Here is a 19,197-nt window from a genome sequence, read left to right as displayed (position 1 = left end):
TTGAAATCATTCATTACAGTAATAATTAAATTATGAAATTATTAAATATAGTAATAATTAACAAGGGACATACCGGACATGCTCTACTGCTTGATATGGTCTTCTGATAATTTCAACATATTAGTTTCACACCCTGATCAACATATTGCAGTTTAGACCATCTGTGTCCAGTAACTTCAGCCGACTGCTTCAGTTACTGGTCTCCCCACCAGGAACATTAACACATATATGGTGTGCAAACATTTTTAATTTCCAAGCATGGGTCATCAGGAATATAAAATATTCCAACTGAGTCATTATATGATATGTACACACAACATACATCTGCTTTGGGTTGTGAGTTCATCCAGAATGCCATAGAGATGCATAGAAAGATGGCTGAGCATTAAATCAGACAATAGTGAGTGAGTGAGTGAGTGAGTGAGGTTAGTTTTACGCCATACTCAGCAATATTCCAGCTATATAGCGGCGGTCTGTAAATAATCGAGTCTGGACTAGACAATCCAGTGATCAACAACATGAGCATCGATCTGCGCAACTGGGAACCGATGACAGCTGTCAACCAAGTCAGCAAGCCTGACCACCCGATCCTGTTAGTCGCCTCCTACGACAAGCTGAGGCACCTTTTATGGCAAGCATGATTTGCTGAAGGCCTATTCTACCCCGGGACCTTCACGGGTCAGACAATAGCCATCATAGGGATGCATGTTTAAAGATGAAGGAAAGTTTACAGGCTTCAGAGATGTTGGAAAAATAGCCATAATGGATATGAAAATGACAAAAGTTAATGTGAGCTAAAACAAACCTATTTACCAAAGTTATGTTAAACATGACTTGGTAAATTACTTTCAGAACTAACTACCTGTTGTTTCAGTTTAGTTCCATTCCATCCATGGACTGTGCTTTTGCTATGTTCTAACACATTCCTCTGTATTAATAGCCATAACTGAGATCATCATGACACAAGCATATACAAATCCACATCAGCAAAAACCAACGATTAAATCACAGACTAAATCTATGGAGTTGGGTGAGATAAAAAAGGAAACTTCACATTTGGAGAAATGAATTTGACTGAAAATTGGTGGCACAAGGTAGTTAGTAAGTGAGTTTAGTTTTACACCACACTCAGTAATATTCCATCTATATGTCAGCAGTCTGTAAATAATTGAGTCTGGACCAAACAAACCAGTGATCGACAACAGAAGCATTGATCTGCACAACTGTGAACCAATGACATGTGTCAACCAAGGCAGTGAGGCTGACCACCACAATCCCGATAGTAACCTCTTAAGACGAGCATGTTTTACTCACGGCAACATTCTAACTCGGCCCTTCACTGGTAACAACGTAGTTAATATGGGTCAATACCAAAATGGCCCGCGTGCCGTTCTACAAAACAACTTAAGCTCTAAGACTACCTTAAGTCTTTGTTAAGGAATGGGAGTTACCTTTATCTTAGCTCTAAGACTACCTTAAGTCTATGTTAAGGAATGGGAGTTATGTTTACCTTAGCTCTAAGACTACCTTAAGTCTTTGTTAAGGAATGGGAGTTACGTTTACCTTAGCTCTAAGACTACCTTAAGTCTTTGTTAAGGAATGGGAGTTACCTTTATCTTAGAGCTAAGACTACCTTAAGTCTATGTTAAGGAATGGGAGTTATGTTTACCTTAGAGCTAAGACTACCTTAAGTCTTTGTTAAGGAATGGGAGTTATGTTTACCTTAGAGCTAAGACTACCTTAAGTCTTTGTTAAGGAATGGGAATTACCTTTACCTTAGCTCAAAGACTACCTTAAGTCTTTGTTAAGGAATGGGAGTGACGTTTACCTTAGAGCTAAGACTACCTTAAGTCTTTGTTAAGGAATGGGAGTTACGTTTACCTTAGAGCTAAGACTACCTTAAGTCTTTGTTAAGGAATGGGAATTACGTTTACCTTAGCTCAAAGACTACCTTAAGTCTTTGTTAAGGAATGGGAGTTACGTTTACCTTAGAGCTAAGACTACCTTAAGTCTTTGTTAAGGAATGGGAGTTACGTTTACCTTAGAGCTAAGACTACCTTAAGTCTTTGTTAAGGAATGGGAGTTACGTTTACCTTAGAGCTAAGATTGCTTTGTACAACAGTACCCAGGTCTATGCTGGTGCAGTCACGTGACCACAATTTCATGTGCCTATTAGAAAGAAAACATGTAAACAATCTTGACACAAAACAATACTCATGTGACATGTTATAATGCTGAACATGAACATGGAATTGGCATACTGGCCAATGTGGTCTTTGCACATGCCATGAGATGCAACAGATGGACAGTCCACAACTTGAGGACGTGTGCATTAAACTGACACTACATGTAATCGGACCAAAGTCAGGATAACCATGTGTGATGTCACATGCCGAGGCCAATCAAATTTGGTTTTGTCACTCAGACCATACAACTGACTGAGTTTGGGTTTGTGCTGCTTTTAGCAATAGTCCAGCAATATCACAGTGGGGATGCCAGAGATGGGCTCCACACACTGTACCCATATGGGGATTCAAACTAGGGTCTTCGGCGTGACAAGCCAATGCATTAATCATTAGGCTACACAACAGCCCCCAGACCATTTGAAAACACTTCCAACACAACTATAGTGTAAGCTGTCAAAACCAGCATCTGTCCAATCCAGCAAGTTGTCAACAAAGTCTCAGTCCCATCAGTGGGTTGCACATTTATAATCAGGTCTACAATCCGGCACATTGTCTAAACCGGATAATTTCTTCAATCCCAATAAGTGCTGGTTTTGACAGCTTCCAATGTACTTCATAAGATGATCTCAGCATATGAAACAGCGCCTGCCTGGCAGTCTGCTGCCTGCTACTGCTTGACAAGTATTAGATAAGCCACGACCTGACAAATGACCCCAATTTGCATATATGGGAAGGCCCTCCAAAACATTCCATTTGAAACAAGAGGGAAACAGGTTGTTGCCTAAATACTGATAAGTTCCTCATGCAAACTGTGTTGTGATGGTGTCTTGCTGTACTGCATGTGCTTAATGGCCAATCTACCTGTAGCAGCCATGTGCATTCGTCCAGATTACTTGCTCCGCTTGCTGGTCACAAAACAGCTGCAATTTCCATGCAACATGTGTGATTCAATGTTATTCAAGATAAAGCAGTACTACCACTAAATGAATTGTCATTGGCAGCGGGGTACATTGAAACTGTGATTTTCATGTACATACCTGTGCCAGATATTTTCAGACACTTGACATAATTTCCATAGACTTATACATACATACTAATTAAGCATAGCATAAATAAATTTCATCTAGTCAATTTTCGTAAGATCAAAGATCAAATTTTGCACATATTTGAGGAATCATCTTACCTACGATTATAATTTCTGTTTAATATTCCGGTGCTTATTTATCGCATGGCAACAATTTAATCAAAATTAGTACAGTGCAGTGAACTCCTTTAACATGGCAGTCTATGTGACTGCATTGTAAAACCATACTTAAGTTGATAAATGTGATATCATTGGTACACAGTGGTCGGAAAGGAACTGAAATTATACATTGCACAGAGCAGAGATTTCACATTTGCCTGTCAGATTTTACAAAGATCCATCCTGAACTCATTTCCTGAAATTATATATGCTACACTGAAAAAACATGCAAGTCTATGGAAATTACTTAAATGACTATATATCGGGCACGAGTCTGGGAATAGAATGTCTCACTGCTGGAGTGGGTGTGACACTCCATAACCAATCAGATATGTCTTCACAATCACCTCATGGTGGGATGTGATAGGGCATCAGATCACCTCATGTGCCACTTCACTGAGCAACAAATATCAACTGTTGACATCACCGCTTGAAAAAGAAATAGCTTGACATATTAAATAAAATTTGAATTTAAACTTATAATGACACATTCTTGTTTCTGTTTAAGACGCATGTCCTATTAATACAGTATCTGATTTGTCCTCTTTAAACATATACTAGAATGAAAATAGTGAATTATCCGACGACGTGAGTACTGTGCATGTTTACTATGTGTTGGGAGAGTTAATCATTAATGCAAAAGATTTCAGGCAGTGTCATTGTCAACAGCCTGATAGTCAAATGTCATGACGTCTCTCACTTTGTGATTTGGAAAACAGCCCATCGACTTATATATTTCGTTACAGTACAGAAGTGTCATTGAATTTTAATCGATTGAATTAATTCAGAGGCTCAAACTATCACTGTCAACTTAAAAGGAATTCATAAGAATTACCTATAGGTGTACGAACAGCAGATACAATCACCACGTCCATCGTCGTTGTGCTCGCTGTGTGTTAAGAAGAGGAGGGTAAAAATAGATACCAGTAGCCTACCCAGAATTCCCTGTATCAGACTCGTATCGATGTCACGGGCTACTCAAAGTGTAGACTGGTTCACGGCTCCATTTCTGCGATCCGCCTTGCGATGTTTGTGTAGCAAAATAATACAATACAATGAGTGAAATATATATCACATAATTTAAATTTTGAATCAATTTAATATTTTCATGTTCCTTAGAAGTATTGATTAAGAGAATACCTTGAATTATCTTCGCAAAAATATCGCACATCACTTCCGTGGACAGTTGAGCTGTAATTTAAAACGACAAAAACCTATAAAATTCTTAAATGGTCAGAAATTTTATGTCTTCTTCATAGCGACGAACTCTTTCAACTCTAGACATGCGGTGTAATGACATGTGATTGACAACACATTTACAGACTCAACACCAATGCTTAAAAGAACATGCTGTTTACATTTTCAAAGTAGAATTCTTTCTTAATTTATGTACCATTTATGTCAACGTATGAGACTTTCTGAAATTTGATATACATTATTTAAGGCATTGCTTAAAATAACCTAAGTCAGATTTGGGTTATCAATTAAGTTATTGCTCAAGATATCTTATGTCTTCTTCTAGACAAAAAGTAATAAAGCGAACATTATTTTGATTTTTTTAAATGTTATAATTTCGTCCCATTGATGTTCCATCCTGTTCAAATCTCCCCAGCTACAAAATGCTTCAACAAATTTGGTCAAAATACCCCAGATGTAACTACGGTTTTTCATGTAATAGGAAAACTAGTTATTATGACATCTATTCAGTCTTTTACTAAACACGCCATTAACACACGTGTGTGTGTGTGTGTGTGTGAGAGAGAGAGAGAGAGAGTGTGTGTTTAAGACAACGTGCACTCTTTTCTTTTTCTGATTGGACTCTTTTTAGAACATGTTGAAGCACAGTTACTAATACATGTATTTCATAAAGCGTCCGTTTTCCTGTTACATAAAAATAAAACTGCAGTTATATCTGTGGTTGGAGTGGGGTGTGTGGAGTGTGTGATCAACCTCTTGGCAGGGCCATACTGTGATTTCATAAAATTCATTGGTAAGAAAGTGGATTGAGCGTTTCAAAATTTGGCATTGTTGATTCGAGAAATAAATATGTATAATCTGTTCAAAAACGCACAATTCCAAATTATGGAAATGTATTAAACGTGTAAGTATATTCGTATGGTTCACATTACTTCCTAAGAAACAAAAACAGTTAAAGCTCATAGCAAAATTTCTTCGCTTTCACATAGACGTTATTTGATTTTAATGGGCACTACATGCACTACATCACTGTATTCTTGTACTTCACAGTGACAGCACTACGATGAACACTATGCGATTGTTTGCGCTAAGTTTGAGTAGCGTACTAGTTAACCAGGTAGATTAAACTGGGCCCTGTCTCTCATCGCTATAAGTGCTTTGGCGTAAGTAAATGACGCGCAATAGGAGTCTGAAACCAACTTTACGTGGGGGACTCGCTGTTATAATATAGAAAACTGGACATCGAAAACGAAATTTGATCAAAACGCCACCAACACAAAACCCAACTTGGACTTAGTTAATTTCTTAATTTGTAAGCAAAAATATTACAAAGGGGCATTTTTGAGAAAATAATATTGAATGGAATTGATGAAACTTATGAAAATATATCGTCACTTCACTTTGGCCTTGTTCTTTTCAAAAATCGAGGGATTCGTGTTGTGACAACATTATGTGAATGTCATTACGATTCCGTGATTTAATTCTAGGCCATGCTGGACCCCAAAACTCAGTCAGGAGGAAGAAGTTGATGCTACGAATGTAACAGTCTGCACGGTTATCGCTATATGCTCATCTGAAATGCTGCTGACCGACATACAGACCATGGTGGTTTTATTGGCCACTTTACTGACTTTGAGGTGTTAATCTCTGTGGCCAACATCTTATTATGAAGCAGCTAGTGAGGTTCAATCAGAATAGTACTTTTGAAAAACACTGACTCCCTTTGTAATGGATCGTGACATAAACCAGGGACTATTTACCGATGTATATGTTCTCTGTATAAACATGCTATCCATCAGTCTCATCAAAAGGTTGGCTGGGCGGTGCTGGATTTGTCTTCTGTCTTCAATACCATCCACCCACATCACGAGTAACCCTTCATTTTGTTACGTGTCATTAAATGACATTGTTACTGGCCTAATTCCCGATTATGAACATAATTATCGTCGAGACATTAAAGATATAAAAACAATCCTAACTTGGTGTAAAGACATAAATTCTTTTCTTTCTCTGAATGTAAACTAAGAAAACTAAAGAAATGATTGTTGATTTTTGAAGAAATAAGGAACTTGTACATCCTCTTAAAATTGATAATCATCGTTTTCTATCAAAAAGGTATCTCATCGTTGTTTTAGATCGAAAACACATCGATCACATTATCAACAAAAAAATTAATGACTTTATTTTGATCGCCGCTTAAGAGACTTTTCTAATGATAAAAACCATAATGACCGTATTTTTTTATCAAAGTTTTATTCATAATCTGGTGACCTACAATTTGTTAATGTTGTTATGGGGGTCTGAATGTTGGGGACAAAAGCAAACTTTTCAAAATTAATGGTATCACCCAAATTTCTGGAGTGTCTTCCGAACATAGTACCTTTAACAGATTGGAATCAGTCAACTAAAATTAGAATTGATAGTTTCCATACTTTATTTCACCATTTTGAACTACTTCCGTGTGGACTTGGCTTTCGATTACGTTCCACTAAAACAAGCTCAGCTGGACAGTCTTTCATACCACCGAGTATACATGAATCCAACAAATGTTTTAAATCATGATAATTACTAGAATTATTCACCCCCTTCATCTTTGTGGGTCATTGTATTGTATCAACTTATCAAGTCAGTTTTATTGTGCACATATATATATATACTATAGTGTATACCAGTGGTTAGTGTACATGTGCATTCTTTTCTGTCCATGTTTTGAAAATGTGTTTACATTCATTTTGAGACTGTTTTGATACAAGGAAATCTTTGCTTGTCTTAATCCATTGATATATGGGACAAAAACGACCGAAAGTCTCCCTTCTATAGAAGAGTCCTTGTTCGGGATCGGTGGGGCGGTTTTGATTTTTACATTAACCGTTAGCAACAAAGGGAGGCAAGTACGCTGTTCACACCACTACACCAGAAGTTTTGTCCCATTTACGTCCACTTCATTTCTTATCAACTAGCCATCGTAGCGACGGACGCTCGGCTGTCATCGTGGAATGAAAGTACGACTGTAAGCATACTTAAAATTGTTAGGCTGTATTTTCGTAGGGATATGTACATTCAACTTTCTTTCCTTCATTAACACGGTTGACTGACGGTGTGTATTGATCTGGGTACCCACCCGTTCGCATGTCGCGCTACCCGTACATTGGATGTAACATCTTGCTCCTGCTAGCAGCCTACTGTATAATCCTGTGATATAAAGTTGTGGATGTGATGATTTGGACCAGATATCTAATTTATGTCCTTATATCACGATTTGTAACGTATTCTGGACATACATAATTGCTTAGAAAACAACCTAATCGTCCGATGTTTCTAATATGTTTTAACTCCCAGATACAGTTAGAATCGAAATACTTCTCTCTCATACTGTTCTATTAATCTACAGAAATTGATTTAAATTTACACCTCTAGATATGTGAATAATATGAAAACATGTTCAGTTGAATAGCTGTCAATATGCCAGCTAGAAGTTAGACTACCGTCCAGCAAACAGATATATATCGCCATCTTTTCGTAGTATTACAAAATTACTCAACTGTTTGTTAAGTTATCTCAATACAGCCCACTCGCAGAACAATTGCAGCAATATTGGTAGGTTAGTGGTAATAACACAAACACAACAACCCTATCGGAAGCAATTTCGGTAATGCTTGTAACCTTGTGTAATCAATATTTGGGCACCTAACACGTTTCGGCAATGCATGTGGTTCATGAACTATCTGGTTTTAAACACTGAAAAAACAAAAGAAATGATTATTGATTTCAGAAGGAAAAAATCAAGTTTAACACCGCTTTTTATTATTGGTGAAGAAATTGAAATTGTGGACAGCTACAAATATCTTGGCACAGTAATTGACTCAAAATTATCTCTTACGGAAAACACCAATCGTATTTACAAAAAAGGACAACAGCGGCTGTATTTCTTTTGTCAGTTGAGGAAGTTTTCCATCAACAAAACTCTAATGCGAGCCTTTTACCAAACCTTTATCCAAAGTATTCTAACTTATAACTTTATATGCTGGTATGGAAGCCTGTCGGTGCAAAACAAAAACAAACTTTTCAAAATTGTTAATACCGCCAGCAAAATATCTGGAATTCCTTTAGAACCTCTTAGTGTATTTTTCGAATGGCAAGTACTTAAAAAAGTGAAAAAAAATTATGAATGATTGCGACCATTGCCTACATTATAAATTTGAATTTTTGCCTTCTTGACGTCGTCTCCGCTTGCCGTTATTCAAATCCAACCGCGCCCGTCAGTCTTTCATACCAACTAGTATCAAATTTTACAACGAGCAGGCCTCATAAAGTTTTTCTTCTAACGTTGTTTCCGCACTTACGTACTGGGTGTATTTTAATACTGGGCGTAATTCATTTCTTATTTATATAGCTGTGTATTGTCGTTTGTCTGTGTTCCTACCTAATTGTTATCTGTGTTTATAATCTGTTAACTTATACAATGTACAACAAATTTCCTTCGGGATAATAAAGGATTAACTTATCTTATGAAAATTAACAATTATTGGAACCTTCATCAATATAAAATGTTTATAAAAACATATGTTTTAGCATTTGACACATTGCTATCATACCGGGATGAAGCCACCATCCACACGACAGTGTCAAGGTCAACTGCATGCAGTGACATCAATGTTTGTGATAGCTAAAATCCGGACAAACAGTATGGTGAATAGTTTATGCCAACAAGCTGATACAGATGTAATATTGAAGTTCATGTCTCACAATGCTGATAAGAAGGTTTTTGTCAGGAAATGTTCAGAATTTGTCTACTTTTGTCTTTTACATCAAAAAGATGCATTTAAAGGTCACATCTACTCTAGGACTGTGCAAATGCATAAATCACTCATTGACATCGTTATAAATGAAACCCTGTCATTAAAACTGCTCATTTCGATCTTTTTTCACCTTAAATCGACCTTTTCGACAACAGTGCACAATTCTCAACCGCAAACGAAATTTCAACCAATTAGAGCGGTGCATCTCCATGACGTAATAGTAGGTATAAGTATGCAGAATTCATCTATATTTCAGGGGGTAAACTATTTCATTTACTGGTTTGTACAAACCTGAAATAGCGACAGCTGTTGTGAAAAATGAAAGCTATATGTTCTCACAATCTATCATTTAGTTTTGTCTCCTGCTTTGCCTTGTTTCCGAGTTACAACCCTTGTTTTCATAGATGATTCTGTCAAAATCACTTGGTGTCCCTAGGTTGTAATCCGTGTTAGGTGGTATAAATAGTAGTATAGGGAATGATAGTTCTGGCTCACTTTCAAGAAATGTCTCTACAAAGCCTTATTTACTAAATAAGGCTTTGGTTGGGCCATTAGCTCTTGCTACTATTACCCCTACTACAAAAAAGTTGGCGGTAATTACTGTGCCTTGGTAGGAGGTAACACTGTGCCGTACGGTACGATCAATAATTCTTCTCTTACAAAACTCCTACCCGGCCCATCCCTCAAGTAGTATAAGTTAGGTTCATCGGCTTTCATATCCACTTTATCTATGTTGTAAGTTTTGACTGACCATATAGGATCGGTGGCTCGCTTACGGCTATCGCCCTCGTGTTCCCCCGGCTGGTATAGATACCTCACTAGGGCCCTATCTGGTATCTGTTTCTCCTTCCCACGCAATGGAGCGGCCGACTCTGCAACTATTGATTTTAGTTTGATAGCGTCTGCCGGTTTCTTACCGGTGAGACGGGTGACTTCATGGTTGATTGCCGACACCACCTTGGGTAACCTCGTGACCCATTCAGTCGATCGTTTTCCAGGGGTGGTCATCTCCCTAGCATACTGATAGCCGAACAAGCGCTCAGCCAAAGTCCTATTAAATCTCTCAACTATGGCTTGGCTGCGATGGGCTCCGGCCGTGCCACGCCTGACCTTTGTATCGTGTTTGGCTAGCAGTTGTGACACGGCACCCATGAACTCCCGTCCGGGGTCAACTTGCAGCTCTGTTGGCCACGTCAGTGGGCTGCGTTTGTATATGCGTTCAAATCCTCTGGCTACCTGGGCCGAATCTTTCGTGGTCAAGGGTTCGGCTTCCTTGTAACGACTGGCTACATCCACTACGGTTAAGGCATACTTGTACCTCTTATCGTGGGGTAGGAACAGTAGGTCTGCCTGGTGAATGCTATTAGGTATGTTAATACCGAACCTCCTTCTAGGCACGTAGCGTGGTGCCGGCAAATAGATCTGCCACAGGGCTTGTTTTTCAAGCCACGCTTTGGCTTCCTCCGGGGGTACTCGCGCTATTTTAGCTAGCTTATCTACTGCGTTAGCTCCTTTCCAGTACCCACGCGGGCTGTAGTAAATAGCCTCAAATTTTTTCATGTCCATATGCATATGTGTTTATCCCATCAATAGCTATCCAACGTTTCGTGTCCATAGGCGACAGGGACGTCTTGTTTATAGTCAGTCCGTATATCTTATGTCCATCACTTCTAAGTGTGTTCATTTTATGCCTAAAGGTACGGGTCTTGAACAGGGCTTCCTTGAATCTAGCGTGTTTGATGTGTTGTTTCACCACATACTTCTTAACCCCCTTAGCCTTCCGGATCTCACTATTGTCGGCTTTCAGTATGGAGTACATCTTAGGTCTCAAACCTATGTACTCGGCTATGGGCGTGCCAGCACACTCGTCCTTCATCTTACCTAGGACCTTTTTATTTACTGTACTGTGTAGGGTATGGGTCTTAGGGTAGTCGCTGGTGTCGTATAAATCGAGGTGTTTTTTCATGTCCTCGTACACGTCCTCGGTTCGAATCTCCATCAGCAGGGAATCCGTGTCAGTGTACAGTACTTCACACCTGTCGCCGTACTGTTTCTTGAGCTCGTTGTAGTAAAAGTCGTACATCAGGTGTTTGGATAAATCGAGGATGCTCATCCCCACGTAAACAGGCCGGTTGAATTTTATGTGGCTTTTCTTCATGTGTATGGCAACCAGGTTGTCTGTAAATATTTTATTACGGTTGAATGCCGGACTGGCTATCAATTTCCTGAGCTTGTCTTCCTCACTAGATCTAACCAGCTTAACGGTCACGCGTTTCCTCAGGTTCTCCATAGTCTTACCAAACACCGAGTTGTTCATGAGCTTGTAGAGATTTTTCTCAAAATCACTGGTGGCTTTTTTTCGTAGGTCTGTGTTCATTCTGATGTAGGGCTCCATCCATGGGCTCTGGTCGAACATGAGCACCCTGTGTATTTTGGTCAGCCTCATACCCAACGACAGGTACAGCTGTAGGTTGCGATAGTGAACGATGTACTTGGTCTTATTCATTAAGTTAGGCACGAGTTTTTCAACGTCTGTCACACGCCCACCTGACAAGTTATGTTGGTACTCAGACATCCAGTCTGTATTAACCCTCATACGTTCGGGTGCAAGGGGATAGCTGTTGTGCGATGTGTGTAATTCCTTGGGATACTCTAAGTCAACTTCGAGGATATACCCTTTGTTCGAATCTGGTGCAACCTCTATAACATCAACGTGGGGTACCCATTCGAATCCCCCTGTAGGTAGATACTGACTCATGGCCCAGCCGTACAGGTTATTTGCGTCGAGGTATAGAATGTGATTGGTTGGTTTGTTAGGATCGTAACCTTTCACGTATTGATTATTTGCTTTCGCGTATCGTTTGGATGCCATGGAAATCCCACCTCGCAAGCCTTTCTCAATGAATAGGTGCATGTCGTAATCTGTGAGCAATTCCAAATTAACTCCGGTCTTTTTAAGCAAGGCGTCCCACGACAGACCTGGGCTGGTGTAATACCATGCGGGGTCGAGTTTATACTGCTTTAAACAGGTCCGCCTGAACGTTTCAAACACGTCGGCTAACAGCAGTACATCTGTCCTCAAGTACAGGTCGTGATAATCACCCAGGTTCTTACAACCCAGTTTATTCCATACGTTAGTCGCGTGCGAGTAATCATCTCGTGAGACGGACGCCTCATTCAGCTTGCTATAAAAGCAGTCAATAGGGGGTAGTCTGGTCTCGGTGAACTTGGCCCAACTATCCATGTACTCATAGGGGTACACACCCTTCCTCATAAGCAGGGGTCTAGTCTCGGCGTCTGTGTATCGATCGGTGATAGGGAAAGTATTGTTGGCCTTGACCAGACTGTCGAGTGACGACAGGAGGAACTGAAGCGAGTCAATGAACCTAAGTCCGTTTAAGCTGAAGGAGATGTATCTCTCCATGTTGTTGGGGATGCACGTTATATTACCATCGATTTTCGCGATGGCCTGCATGATCAAGTGTGAGTCGTACCCTCTCAAGTTGTGAAAGACAACGGGGATGTTTATTGTCTTAGGGTTGATTTTAAGCTTGAGGTTGCACGCGTTGTGAGCGGCGCCTCTATACTTACCAGTTATGTGGCAGTGATCTCTCACCGAATCACCGTTAAGTGGTGAGTCACACACGTGACAGTTAGTGCTACTAGCGTGGGCTAGCCTGTCGGCTCGGGTCAGACGCATGGGAGCGATTTTATACAATGCATTCCTAATAATTTTTTCTTCCTCCTGCAAACACTTTAGAAACCTTTCAGCCGCATCAGGCCCCCTATATACTACCGGAGCTTTCGTTTCCCCGTCACAACGGACGACAATGTATCCAAACGAACAGGCTTTATGCTCTTGTGTCTTGTGGGTGAAGGGAGCCTCGCCGGCGGCAGCCACTAAGGCTTCGAAGTCGGCGTATATAATATAAGGTACAGACATTTGGTTCTTGTGGTTACTGAATTTTAGGATATTTTCACCTTCCTTAGGCATGTCGACTCGTATGGCCGTCTGCCCCACACCTTGGCAATCATCCCGGTGGGATTCTAATAAATCAGCTCGACTGAAACCGTGTAGGCATCGTACACAAAAGTGTTTTTCCCCAACGTGTTTCGACTGGTCGTGCAACAACCGGCTGAGATGTTTTATCCACGTGTAGTGATACTTTTCACCTCGCTGGATCATGAATATATTGATAACTTGGCGATCCTTCACCGGGCTGACCCTGTGTACTATTGTTGTGTTACCTTCGTGCCCAAAGACATTTATAGCCAGATTATTCTGTTTTTCTACTTTAGTGATCTGGGATATTGGGGTGGGTTCATCTATACCATCCCAATTAAGCCCATCGTCTTGGGGATAGCTAGAAAGCCTATCTGAATTCTTGCCAGCTGGAAATAAGGCTGACCTGATAGCTAACCTCAGGCAATCGTTTCCTCTATTCTTAACGTTTACTATGGCATGTTTGTTCCTATAGTAGGGAGGCAAGGCTAGGTATGACCCGCCTCTGAACGGCACGTAGTTAGCTATGTCTAGATAGACATTATCGATTTTATCTACAGCCCACCCGGACCCCAAGTGTGTGTAGCGTTCTAGGTATTCTCGTATCTGCTGAAAACTTGTATCGATTGATGCGTCAATGGTCTCTGCATGTGTGACGACCTCTTGTTTACCTCGGAAGTAAGGCTGAACATACTCAGTGGTACTCCCAACCTGCTTATCGAGCGACATTTTCACTGTGATCTGAAACTTGATACTTCCTAGGTTATTTAGTTCCTGGTTGACCTTATCAGCTATCAGAGATTCTCGTATCTGCTGAAAACTTGTATCGATTGATGCGTCAATGGTCTCTGCATGTGTGACGACCTCTTGTTTACCTCGGAAGTAAGGCTGAACATACTCAGTGGTACTCCCAACCTGCTTATCGAGCGACATTTTCACTGTGATCTGAAACTTGATACTTCCTAGGTTATTTAGTTCCTGGTTGACCTTATCAGCTATCAGAGGCTTGATATCTGTAATGTCTATGTTTCTATCAACGCGCATGCGCCAACCTCTCAAATAATTGCCTACGGCGTGCTCAGTGCGCACGAACTGTAGGTCAATAGCTCTATTCTGTCGTAATAATTCTACAAGCTGTGGTTTTCTCATACGAGAATACCCGCCTAAACCCAAATCGTGTGCCTCGGCTTTCAGTTGTTTTACAGTGGGAGGTTTTGCTACGGGGGCATGTGATAACAATGCGGTTAACCCGGCTCTCCCCAGGTTTGAATAACCCGTGTATCCAAGCTGTTTTGCTTGAGCTTTTAATTGTTTTACTGTAGGAGGGGCTTCTAAACCTAGTAATCTCAACAATGCTGACTTCCGCATTCGAGAATACCCGATGACACCTCTCTGTTTTGCGACCCGCTTGAGCTCGCTTACAGTAGACATCGTGTTTACACCTAAGAGAACCAATGTCTAATTGGTTCACAGTAAGGGGAGGTAACCCTTAAGTGGCTATCTTGAGCAGTCGCCTACGTTCTTTTATGTAGCCTTTTTTATTCTCGTAGATGAGTTGATGTCTGACTACGTTCGCTCCGTGAGCTTTACATAGACAGTAGTGCCCTTTAACCCCGATACCACACACAGAACACGTGTAGTTAGGACTTCCCATATGGAAACAACAGAACCCCTGATTCCTGCATTTCCTACCACAGGCCTCGGTCTTCCCCATAAGTATGTATTCGCATCGGTATGGAGCGGGTCTCATGTTTACTTATATAGGTATTTTAATTTAATTGCTTCGCAACCAACGCAGTAGCTGCTATACCCAACACTATGAAGCCCAGTTCACGATTCATTTGTCCCTTGGATGGTGTGTAGTACTGAGCGAGTGTGGGTTTATTGAGCGGTTCCAATTGTTTACCAGTTAGTAGGTAGTATTCTTTCATTGCTTCATCAACATCGTTGAATGTTTGAACGGCATGGTTTTCACGCTGGAGTTGTTCATTAATGAAATCGATCCTCTGGAGGCGTTTTTTAGCGTACTCGGCCTGTGCTCTTTGTAATTTCTCAGTAGCGAGATCGTGTCGCTTCCTTTCTTCCTGTATTTCAGCCGCGTGATCATCTCGTAGTTTAGAGAAGAGGAAATTACTCCCGGAAAATGCCAGGGCATTCACTAACGCCCCACCGACCATCATAGCTATCGTGGACATCCCTATATTTATTTCATTATATTATCAGGTATTATTCCTTGTTTTACTAGGATGTCTTTTGTGGCCATCGCCATACCAAGGTTCATTATGAGCATACCCATATCCTGCAGGTTGAAATCTAGCTTGATAGTTGGTTGTTTAAGCACCATTTTAGTCAACCGAGCGTATCCTACGGCTAGACTGGCGACCACTGTGGCGTGGTATGCGTCGTTGACGAACGTTTTCCCCTCAGACATTATGTATATGATATAAAATATTAAAATTATAACATGATATGCGGGTCAATAGTGGGGGATACCCCCACACCCCCACTGTTGGGGGTTACCTCAGTGTTGGGTGGTGGCTCACTGTGGGAGGGTACCCCCACATATAACCATGTTATAACCACGGCAGCAGTTACGCCTACAGCCAACAACAGTCGGGTTGGGTTGGTCACTTTATGTTGGTTACACCACCGTTTTTTACCGGCAGCTACTCTCTTAGGATTCTTCTGCCTGGTTACTGTGGGGGTCACTTCCCTCACTTCCCTCACTGGTTCCTGTGAAGGGGTCTCCTCCACTGTTGGGGGTACCTCCACTGGTTCCTGTGCAGCATCCATCTATACTGTTATTATTATTCTTTCTCTCAAATTGACAATGTTTTGCCGTGATAATCGCCGCCGTCACTGGAGCCAACAACATACCATATTTGTGGTACAGCCCGCAGCTGATAGAGCTCACGGCGTGTTCGATAAAAGGGTCTTTCTCGAGGTCCTCCCACAGGTAAAGTCGGCGCTCTGGTGGAATGGGAAGGAAGTATGATACAATACCGGTGTATATCTGGGTCATAGCCGATCCTATTGTCTTTGTCATTTCTGCTCCGAGCCGGGACTCGTATCTAGCGTATAGCTTATCGATTTCTTCGGCTGACATTTTGTGAATTTTATCCGGGGTGTAGTCTCCAAAGTAATGTTTGGCTTTGCCGCCAACAGCCAACGCCACCAGTTTCTCTCGCTTGGGGGAATCCCCCACACCCCCAGTGGGGGAACCCTCCAACGACAATTGTTCGAGCAATTCCTCACACTCCATCTTATAATATAACAAGTAAGATTTAGTTTTAACTATATAATACCCGATGCAGACAAAACACAGAGAAATGAAGGTTAAGTTGCACACGATAAATACTTCAAATATCATAGCTATATGCTTAGCTTTGCTTAGCTTTGCTTAGCTTTGCTTAGCTTTAGCTTAGCTTTGCTTAGCTTTAGCATACTATATATGCTACTGGTTGGTCGGTCTTTAGCACGAGCTTAGCGTGTTTAGTTTCAGCGAGCTGTTTCTTCACCCGTTCCCGTTCTAATTTGCTCATCACATCGTTCTCTCTCAAACACTCCTCGAACGAATCCCTGTCCTTGCAGTGAAATAAGGCCACCCATCGCGTCTGCTCCCTGAGGTCTTTCAACACCGAGTTGAACTTCTGCGTTAGCACCCAGACGCTGTGATTTGCATGCCGGCCGGAGAAGGCCAGGTACGATAGCATGTCTCTCTTTTTTGTTATCTCGCGATTAGCGCTGCAGTCGTCCAGTATGAACAGCGTCGGTTCCCCTTTAAATTTCTCGTGAAGAGCTTTCAACCAGTCCTGCAGGCGTGTTCCAGGGTCGATTTTGTGTACGTCCGGGTCCGTCATCACCCAAGGTCGCGCGTACGTTTTATTCATGCTCAGAGTAGGGCACATGATAACGATGTTATCGAACACATCCTTGTAGTAACCCTCCAACATATCCAACACGAAAACGGTCTTCCCACAGCCAGTCTGCCCGCACACTATGGCGCAGTGTGGGTCAGTGGGTAGTTGTGGGTACCCCTGGGGGGTGTGGGGCAGTGGGGACTGTTTATTGTTGGGGGGTGTGGGGGGGTACCCCCCATCAGTAGATGGCTTGCACGAATCTCCCATTGTCTATATTAAGTTGCGCGTCCATAATAACGTACAGATATAATTTCAACTTACCAGCGGTTTGAGCCTTCTTAGTAATCTGGATGGTTATCCCTTCGCTGCCGTTATCTATACGGCGCCCGCTACCGTGCAGTTTATCATCATCCGTGGATCGCATGTCCAACCATAGGGCGTACTTGGTGGTCAGGTATTCACCGATCTGCACGGAGCTTAGGTCCAGGTCCTTTGTTATGTAATCCCCCACTGGTAGCTTTTTTATCTCATCCCACTGCTGGTGTGGTCTCATACCATGACTGAACAGCTGGTTGGGCACGCCCTCGATGGTCACTTCCACCTTTTCAATCTCGGGGTTGAAAAACTTCTCGCTGTCCCTCTGGAATGGCTCGTAATCCTCCACGGGGACGACCAGGATACCTTTCATCGATCGCGCCGGCACGTTCAGGTTGATATTCCACACAGTGTCGCTCTTATCTCGCACGACTGATCTATGCCTCAGTACGCGATCGTATAGGATAGCCATCTTCCCAGAGTACTGGCTTCGAACCTGCCTGGCCAGCTCCGGGCTAGTGACCATGTCGAACTCCAGAGAGATGTTGTCTATGGTATAACTGGCCTCATCACCGTTCGGCGTACACACTACTTTGCTATAGTCGTTAAACGTGAGCTCGTATTCGAGCCTATCACCCAGCGCGGCCTGGTAAAACGGCGCGTGTCCCGTGAGCAACTCGAAGTCGAGCGGCACGCAGAATCGATTCCCGTATGCTCGAGCGATGGCCTTTTCACCATCCGATAGCTTGTCTTGCTGGTCTGTCGTGAAGACGTACCCTATGCGCGCCCGGGTTGATTTGCTGATACCCTGGTACACATCATTGACTCGTTCTCCATCGCTTTTCCAGAGATCCCTGTAGCAGTGAAACACGTCGCTGTCGTCGATGCTCAGCACCTCGTTACCGCTGATCTTGACGGTCGTTTTCTTGATGATAGCTCGACCCACGTTCCGCACTAGCTCGCGTTTGTCGTTGTCGGAGGTCAACGTGATATTAAACGCCAGTCGAACAGTGCCTGGTACAATGAGGTCATTCTCACCAAGGTTTGGAAATCTAACCAGCAGAGTTTGATTCTGGTCTATCTTGCTGGGATTGTTGGTGATGGTCACCGACTGTCGCACGGCTCTGGCGCCTAATGGCTCTCTCAATCTTCTGAAAGGATCTAATTTTCTACCGTACATTGTTATATATAAATAAAATATATTTAAATACTAATGGATGAAGACATAGATATGACGGAGATGCCGGGCGCTAGTGCCCAGGCATTCGATGATGAGCAGGAGACCTCATTTACTAGTTCATCATTGAACCAAGAACTTTTGGCAACAACGGTAGATGATTATTACGAAAGTTTAAGAAGTGATAAAAACTACGTTGATCCACAGGGCCGATACCTTGATAATTTTTTTATTGATACAAAGGGTGTTCTACGCCTTAAGTCTAACCCAGAGGTTGACCTCGTTAACAAGCGCAATAAAAAACCACTGGCCTTGTCAACTCTAGCCAGCCGCCATGGTGTCGAATTTATTCGTAAAAATCTAAACATGAATGATTACGGTGGTGCAATACCTAAGGTCGTTAAAGAAGATCTGCAA

The 19,197-nt window shown here is 41.9% G+C and overlaps 2 protein-coding genes across 4 annotated transcripts in view; one reads left to right on the top strand and one right to left on the bottom strand.

Annotated features, from left to right (window-relative positions):
• The window catches only part of LOC137286965 (acetyl-CoA acetyltransferase, cytosolic-like), a 56,064-nt gene extending 51,683 nt beyond the window's left edge, over positions 1 to 4,381 (bottom strand). Inside the window, exon 1 of the mRNA XM_067819023.1 lies at positions 4,265 to 4,381. Within this exon, the coding sequence (XP_067675124.1) occupies positions 4,265 to 4,304 (40 nt within the window). The 5' untranslated portion in view covers positions 4,305 to 4,381. The remainder of the gene's footprint in view (positions 1 to 4,264) is intronic.
• Positions 4,382 to 7,480: 3,099 nt separating this feature from the next.
• LOC137288236 (synaptotagmin-1-like) overlaps positions 7,481 to 19,197 on the top strand; it is a 93,576-nt gene continuing 81,859 nt past the window's right edge. The window contains exon 1 of one of the 3 annotated variants that reach the window (XM_067820685.1): positions 7,481 to 7,636. The gene's annotated coding sequence lies outside the window, so the exon portion shown is untranslated. The remainder of the gene's footprint in view (positions 7,637 to 19,197) is intronic. The other 2 variants (XM_067820684.1, XM_067820687.1) reach the window with 2 other exon arrangements.

Source organism: Haliotis asinina, chromosome 6 (assembly GCF_037392515.1).
Source record: "Haliotis asinina isolate JCU_RB_2024 chromosome 6, JCU_Hal_asi_v2, whole genome shotgun sequence".
Lineage (NCBI taxonomy): Eukaryota > Metazoa > Mollusca > Gastropoda > Lepetellida > Haliotidae > Haliotis > Haliotis asinina.
Note: the sequence above shows the minus strand (reverse complement) of the source record. Positions and strands in the feature narration are given on the sequence as shown.